The 8,264-nt window shown below is 52.3% G+C and overlaps 2 protein-coding genes across 2 annotated transcripts; both read left to right on the top strand.

The window, feature by feature from the left end:
• Positions 1 to 1,894: 1,894 nt before the first annotated feature.
• On the top strand, positions 1,895 to 3,617 carry CPAR01_03809 (uncharacterized protein; the record flags this gene model as incomplete). Its single annotated transcript, XM_060488095.1, has 3 exons — positions 1,895 to 2,395; positions 2,468 to 3,208; positions 3,300 to 3,617. The coding sequence occupies 3 exons, from the start codon at positions 1,895 to 1,897 to the stop codon at positions 3,615 to 3,617; spliced, it is 1,560 nt and encodes a 519-aa protein (XP_060352301.1).
• A 1,776-nt stretch (positions 3,618 to 5,393) lies between these two features.
• On the top strand, positions 5,394 to 7,529 carry CPAR01_03808 (pectinesterase; the record flags this gene model as incomplete). The annotated part of the gene is made up of 3 exons (XM_060488094.1): positions 5,394 to 6,798; positions 6,869 to 7,069; positions 7,129 to 7,529. The coding sequence occupies 3 exons, from the start codon at positions 5,394 to 5,396 to the stop codon at positions 7,527 to 7,529; spliced, it is 2,007 nt and encodes a 668-aa protein (XP_060352300.1).
• Between the last annotated feature and the right edge of the window lie 735 nt (positions 7,530 to 8,264).

Raw genomic sequence — 8,264 nt, 5'->3', positions numbered from 1 at the left:
AGTGTACCTACTTCGGGATGGACAGGTATCGTATAATGACGCAAGGTACGCATACTCAAGTCTCTTCTTCATTGTCAGGGTTTTCATTATTGTCTCAGTTAGGTACTTAGAGAGTATTGATCAGAGAATATACTTGACGAAATTAACAGGCGATCGAAAAAAATAGCTCTCATAGAGAATAATTATTTGTGATATAACCCGAAACCTAGATTATTACTGAGAAAACGGCATAAGTTCCTTTGAGCCTGGCATTCCTACTGACCTTGACTTCGCTGAGCTACGTTGGGCTGTGAACGGCGCTTCTAATTCCTTTTACTAAGGTACGTGAGGCTCTTATAACCTTAGCTACGATCGCTAAGTATATTAAAACTCGCATATCTTTAGGGGAGCGATATTATTAGAAGCATGAATAGTGCTTGGCCTGAGGCAAAATCGAAGAGCAATGATGAAATAAAAAGTAAGAAGAACGACATAAAGTATGAACAACAAGGCCCAGAGGTGGGCAGAGCTTAATGGCTTCAATTTCTCACTATGCTCAATAGAGAGCATCTGAGTGCAATTTGCCTTGTTCAGCATCAAAGCACGGGCAGAAGTCAACTCCGAAGCTAGGTTTAAGATGCAAGAGGTGCGTTATAACTTTGTTCTAGTCACGAATGGCTTGGAAAGCTGTGATCTAGTGTGGCCATGCTTCGAAGCATATATCGCCTGAACGGAAGGGGCGAAATGACGTTTCATCACTCAAACTTCTGGAACACAATATTAAATAGTATCGCTCTTGAACGTCGATAAATGGATGGCTAAGATAATCCGATATCACTTCCTCATATCGACTACAGGACGTTCAGCTATCGATACAGTCGTTCTTCACCATCCTGGGTACCTTTGCTTTGCCTTAGGACTCTTGATAAATAGTAAAAGAAAAAGGTAAATGCTCCAGTGGTATCTATGACAGCGTGAAAAGTCAAGATGCTTGATGTGGTTAAAAGATTGGCTAATGGGTGCACCCGAAGATTGGGAAGATATCACCAATATTATTGCCTGAGAAAGCGGCTGTCTACAAAGTTTTGCTGGGAGAAAACCTAAGCACCAATATCTCGTTCCAGTATAGAGTGAAGTGATACAGAATTGGAATGCCGAAAGAGAATAAGAACGACAGTGAACTAGTATGTATCTTGAACTAATTTCGTGCCAAACGTGTGTTGCTAGAACTCTGTCGAAATGCGGCTAATATTTGAGCATACCAAAGTAATTGACTCGGCCCTGAGGGATCAACGACCATATTAAATCTTGGCTTGATGCTCGCTGTTTATAGTTCTCGCTGTAAGCTCGAAGGATTCTTGGGTTTCAACGAGTGTTTTTCCGACGTACGAACCAAGAACACTTTCAATGGAGAACCCAAGAAACCGATCATGGACTATTGAAAAAGTTCAGTTTCCCAACAGAGTTCTCTAGAGCCGCCAGACGGAGTCTCCGCCTCTTCTAAGGGAACTTTGGGCGCGGTTGACATTTGTTGCCAAGACTCCTCAACGCTGGAAAGGACCGATGCCAAGTGTCGATATGGGGTGCGGCGGTGAGCGCCAAGGCCACCATACGAAGACCCAGACGGACGTGATAGGCACGTTGAGCGCTAAAATGGGGTTTGCGACATTTTATCAGATCAATGCCTCTGTAGAGCTTGTCAGATGGATCAGATAAGATGCAGAGCTAGCAATTAATGGAGGCACCGTTTGCAGGATGCTCGGCCTTCTACCCGAGACGTTGTTGTAAGTGTGAAGAAGGATTGGATATATAACATCTTTTCTTGAGACTTGTCTGCGAATGTTTCCGCAAGCCATAAACCTTTTCTACAGATCTAGAGACCTTGCTTGGTAGCTTACACTGTACCATCATCAAGATGCCAGACACCCCAGAATCGCCAGCCCCCGTACGGGATGAAGAAAAGATACAACCAGACATCGACATCCAAGCCCTCGGTATCTCGCCCGCCGACCTGCCTCCCATCGATACCGAAGACGAGACCCTCCAACGAGTCCCCTGGTCCTACAAATGGATTGCCCTCCTCTGCGTCGTCTCCCTGCCCATCGGGCACACCTGGACGGGTTCTGCTCTTGGCCCGCTCAAGAACACACTACGCAACGAGCTTGGCGTAAATAACGCGCAGTTTGGCGTCATCAGCAGCGCCGACGCCTTTGTCAACACCGTGTTCCCCATTGTTGGAGGGCTGGTGCTCGACTGGTGGGGACCGAACCTCGTTACGCTGTGTTGCACCGCCGTGATTCTCGTCGGCTCCGTGGTTGCGGCGGCCGGGGTGCAGGTTGGGCTATGGAGGGTTCTTGTGAGCGGGCATGTGCTCATGGGCTTCGGGATTGCGGTGCTTGACTCTGCCACGCAAAAGGTGAGCTGATTCTCTGTGTTCAGGGATGGATGGTCAGCATTCTGCGGATTTCTTGGCTGACAAGTGTTCAAGTTCTTCTACCACTGGTTCGGCGCATCAGGCCTCGCCTTCGCCTTCGGCCTCGAGTCCGCCATCGCCAACACGGTCAGTCTCGTCTCGGGCATGGTCGCTATCCCCATCCGCGACGGAACAGGCTGGTACGGTTGGACATTCTGGATCCCCGTCTTCTTCTGCGGCTTCTCCCTAATCGTAAACGTCGCCTACGTGACCTTCGAGCGCCTCGCCGTCCCGCCTCGCTTTCGACTGACCTCGGGCCGAGCCCGCGCCATCGCCGAGCAGCAGAACCTCTCGGATCGCCGCCGCTTCTCCTGGAACGTCTTGTTCGCCTTGCCATGGGCCTACCTGATGCTCCCCGCGACGCAGCTGCTCCAGAGCGGTGCCGCGGGCGGCTTCAGCACCAGCTCGGCCGACATCATCTTCATGAAGGGGTATACGGAGGCGGTGGCGGGGTACCTGTCGACTGCGCAGAAGATTTTGCCCATTGTGCTGAGCCCGTTTGTCGGTCTTGCTATAGACAAGTACGGACACCGGTTTCACTACGTGGCGACGGCCCCGGTGTTGTGGATTATTGCTTGCGCAATGTTGGGGTTCACCGATGTCCATCCACTTGCGGCGCTTGTCTTTTCTAGCTTGGCGGGCGTGATCAACTCGATGCCATTGCAGATATGTATCCCGCTGCTGGTGGCGGACCAGGCAAAGATTGGGACGGCGTTCGGGGTGTGGAGAGCTTTTAACAACTCTGGGTCAACGATTGTAAGCGGAACTCCTTTATGTCTCCTGAAATATTCCATTGCTCTTCTGCTCTTGAAAATACTTGGAACAGGTACTGACGTTCACTATCTAGATGGACGTTGTCTTTGGCGCGCTTCAAGACGATACGGAGGGGAACGGCTACTCCAAAGTCCTGATCGTGGCGATTGCTATTAAGGCATGGGCATTTGTGCTGGGCTTGTCGTACATTATCGTTGATTATCAATTCTTGGGTAAGGGGATGACCTTGACTAGGAAACAGAGACAGGCAAAGGAGGCCTTGATTGTGGACCGGCAGGCGGACCCGCTGACGAGACGGACGTCGAAGAAGTGGTTCACTACTTTGACGTTTGGGTTGTTGGTTGCAATTATTGCGAGTGCTTGGGCTGTGTTTGTGAGATATTTGATTTGAGAGACGAAGATATCGTCATTCTGCCGAGATCGGGGAGGGCAACACCAATGGCTGCCAGGCGCTACATCATACTTGCAAAATCGTCTACAACTAGAGCATCATCTATCAGCAGAAAGAATGTAAAGCCGTAACTCTCGGCTGTTGAGATTGCTGCCAAGTGTCTGATGTGCCGCGTGCGCTACTTGCATGACCTTCATACATCTTCTTCTACCTTTATGTTGAACCAGCATTCTCTTCGCTTGTCGCACGTGTAGTCTTTTAGATTTGTTGAATTCCGGAGTCGGTAGAAGCTGATGCGATGATCGTTGCTACATACCGAATGGGTTAATGGCCACTGGCGAGATGTTGCACCAGTAAGATGTCTGACCTGAAGCCCCCTATTGAACCACAAGAGCGCCAAGCAATTTCGTTTCACGTAGACGATGCCGTCGGATATTGACTCTGGTCACTGCACCCTTGCCAGTTTTGTTCAAATTTAGGAGGGAAACAATAGGCACTAACTTGATGAATTGACAAAAAGAATTGTCTGTTCAGTTCGCTGTTGTTTTAAGTGTGAGAAGTAAGGGTTACTCTGAAGGACAACTCTTATTAGCATTAGTAAAAAGTTGTGAACGACACTTCCTGGAAAAGCCCGTGGAAGTTGTCAAGAGCCAATGGACAGCTGACTTCAGAGCCAAATTCGGCAATGTTGGCCACAATGAAATAAAAAAGAACAGGCACCCAGTTGGCGGCAGAGGCTGGCGTCTGGCCATTGATCTCGCATTCGCTTTCACTACGACGGAACTACCTCCTTCTATGGATTCTCTGGCCAATCGCTCTCAATGAACTATATGCTCGAAGTATGGAGTACGATATGTCTATATCCGTACGCTCACCAATTCCAGCCGCCCATCAAGTGCAGGAACCGATAAAGTTGTCCGCGATCTGCTCTCCTAATTGGAAACACTCGCAGCCATAACCCTAGACCAAGACCTTGGAATCGCCCTCTCAACGGGAAACAGGGCTCCACTGTACTAAGTATATGCTTGGATGGCACCCCCTGCCTGCCATGCTTGGGGCCCTGTCAGACAATGATCTGCCCACTCAGAGTCAAACGCCTGACTCCAGACCACCCCGCGGACCGGCGCCTACGGGCGAGTCGGGGGGCTTGCTTACTGACAGACTAGCAGGTGTCGGAAAAATGAGCAAACACGGGCACAGCTCTGAGCTCTTTGCGGCATGCTCCCCCTGAAACTCAGCCATTGACGCGCCCACAAACAGAAGTGTAATTTCCGTGCGGCGGATCCCAAGGACTTTTACATCCCGCACGTCAACGGTCACCTCTGCTATTCTGTTGCAAGTATACATATTATCGATTTCTAGACTCTTGGCGCCATCTCGTACAGACCCCCGGAGTCGTGCGGGTGGATTTGGCTAGAGCTGGATTGAGCTTATTGAAACATCATGGACGCTGCATGCCAAGAAACATGGTCAAAAGTCGTATTGGCACAAATTCACAAAGGGCGAGTTGCAGTATGGTCTCTGCCAAGGATCACCTCAATTCAGGAGGTGTTCTCTATTGACAATTCGGATGGCTCCGTAAAGCGTAGAGTAGAAAATGTCAGGTATACCCAGGTGAATGTATAGGCTGCTTGTTTCTTCTGAGTTGTTGTTGCACTTCTTGATCTTCGTTTCGAAGCCTTCCGTTCTTTGCTTCCCATTTACACTCATTTTCGGTCCTCTGGACTCTTTTCATTCTTTTCTCCTACACCGATTTTCTCTTCCCTCGGAGCAACAATGCTTGCCTCTTCCCTTCTTTTGTTGTCGTCCCTGGTGGCCGGCGCATTCGGCGCGGCCCGGACATCCCCCCCTTCCGGCGCTCTGGTCGTCGCAAAGTCCGGGGGCAAGTACACCTCCATCCAAAAGGCCGTCGACGCCGCCAGCAGCGGCGCCGTCATCTTCATCCAGCCGGGCACCTACAACGAGCAGGTCCTGATCCCGGCCAACAAGGGCGCCCTCACCATCTACGGCTACACCGCCGACGACCAGGACTACTCCAAGAACCAGGTCACCATCACCAACAGCCTCGGCGCCGACGTCGCCGGCAGCAACGACGCCTCCGGCACGTTCCGGGCCAAGAACGACAACCTCAAGGTCTACAACATCAACATTGTCAACTCTCGCGGCAAGGGCATCCAGGCCATCGCCCTGAGTGCCTACGGTAATCAGCAGGGGTACTACGGCATCCAGGCCAAGGGCTACCAGGACACCATCCTCTCCAACCAGGGCAAGCACTACTTCCACAAGTCGTACGTCGAGGGCGCCACCGACTTCATTTTCGGTCAAAAGGCCATTGCTTGGTTCGAGGCCTGCACCATCGCCATCAGCGGGAAGGGCTACATCACTGCCTCGGGCCGCGACTCTTCGAGCAACCCGTCCTGGTACGTCATCAACAAGGCCACCGTCAAGGCCCTCTCCGGCGTTGGCGACGGCCAGACCTTCCTCGGCCGGCCCTGGCGCACGTTTGCCCGCGTCGTCGTCCAGAACTCCAACCTCGGCGCCGTCGTCAACGCTGCGGGCTGGTCCAAGTGGGGGTCTAACCCGACCGACAACGTCGTCTACCAGGAGTACGCCAACACCGGCAAGGGCGCCAGCGGCACCCGCGCCAGCTTCTCCAAGAAGATCAGCGCCGCCGTGAAGATTGGCGATGTCCTCGGCTCCACATCTTGGATCGACTCAAAGTACACCGGCGGAAGCGCCGCCAGCTCCGTCTCACTGGAGTTATCTGCCGCCGTCTCCGCCCCTGCCGTGGCTGCCGATGCCGCGCCCGCTTCTACCCCTACGCCGACCACCCTTCAGACCGTCGTCAAGGCCTCCTCCACGCCCGTTCCCAAGGCCGCTGCGGACGATGACTGCAGCGGCACCCCCGACGGTTTCGCTTCCCTGAATGGCGGCACCACTGGCGGCAAGGGCGGCGAGGTCGTCACCGTCAAGACCCAGGCCGATCTCGAAAAGTACGCCGGTATGTCGGGCAAGTACGTCATCAAGGTCTCTGGCAAGATCACCATCACGCCCAAGGGCAAGGAAGTCAAGGTCTCGTCCGACAAGACCATTGTCGGCATCGGTGCGACTGCCGAGATTGACCAGGGCGGCTTCAACGTCCAGAACCAGAAGAACATCATCTTCCGCAACATCAAGATTGGTAAGTATCCTGACACTCATCGATTTGGTCAGCCCGGCACGAAATCGAATGACTAACATGGAGTTTCTAGGCAACACCTATGTCGAGGGTGACGACGAGGGCAAGACCCAGGACTTTGACGGCATCCAGATGGACAACTGCACCAACATCTGGATCGACCACGTCCACCTCGAAAAGGGCGGCGACGGCCTCATCGACAGCCGCAAGGACACGACCTTCCTCACCGTCTCCTGGACCGTCCTCCGCAACCACAACAAGGCCTTTGGCATAGGTAAGTAAACCCATAATCCCTCCGCCTGTCCCTCTTCTCTAACAACTCCCGTCTTCCAGGCTGGACCGACAACGTCAACACCGAAATCACAATCCACCACAACTACTTTGACCAGACCAAGCAACGCAACCCCTCGGTCGACAACGTCAAACACGCCCACCTCTACAACAACTACCTCGTCGGCCAGACCTCGTACGGCCACTACGCCCGCGGCAAGACCGAGATGCGCATGGAGAACTGCTACTTCGAGAAAGTCAAGAACCCGATCCAGCTCGACGCCACCGCCAAGCTCAGCGCCACGGGCAACGTCTTCGAGGGCACCACGGGCACCACGGCCAAGAACGCCGGCACCGTCTTCGATCCCAAGACGTTTTACGAGTATACCCTCGACGCCGCGGCTGATGTGCCGAGCGTTGTTGCAAAGGGGGCTGGGCGCCAGGCTAGCATTTGCGCTGCGTGAGCTTAGGAGGCGGGTCAGATCTTGGGCGTGATGTTTTAGCTCCTGGTCACCTGATTGCTCGAGTGCGTAATCAGAGAAGGAGAGAGAGTAGTAAACAGAAGAAGAAGAGGACGAAGGAGAGCAAGGGGGTTGTAAATTCTACGTATTTATTATGATGGCATGTTGCCGTTGACGAAGCATATACTCTGTAGATTTGTTCATATTGACTACGAGCATCCACAATCAGACACCTCATCTTTGGTGACGAGTGCTTGTGAAGTACATTTGCGTGGCTCATATCCATGTTTGTGTCATCCAACGGATTGAGTGGTGGTGGTTGGCATACGGCGATGTCATCCTGGAACGTCATTCTCCGCTGTGCCTTGGCTGAAAGGGCGAGTGGGTTTACTTGAGAACCATCATCTTCTCCAACTACCCTCAAAGACATGCAACACTTATGCAATGATATTCAGTCAAACACTGATATTCAGTCAAACACTGGTATTCCCCTCTTCCCATCTTCAGCAAGAGATGTAACATCCAAGAACGTCGACCTGCTCAGGAAATAGCCCAATAGACGAGACCTCGCACATCTATGCCAACCACTGCAGCTCCTTCCTATTTCTCACCCTCCTTTCCCGACTCATTTGTATGCCAAAAGCATCAAACTCGATAGTGGAATACCGGAAGGCCTCATGTAGGCAAGGGTGGTCGACGTTAGTGGAACATGAATCATTCCTTTTCCAGTACTCCCAT

This window comes from Colletotrichum paranaense (genome assembly GCF_030867605.1).
Source record: "Colletotrichum paranaense strain IMI 384185 chromosome Unknown Scaffold_3.1, whole genome shotgun sequence".
NCBI lineage: Eukaryota > Fungi > Ascomycota > Sordariomycetes > Glomerellales > Glomerellaceae > Colletotrichum > Colletotrichum paranaense.
This window is presented reverse-complemented; position numbering and strand designations above follow the sequence as displayed.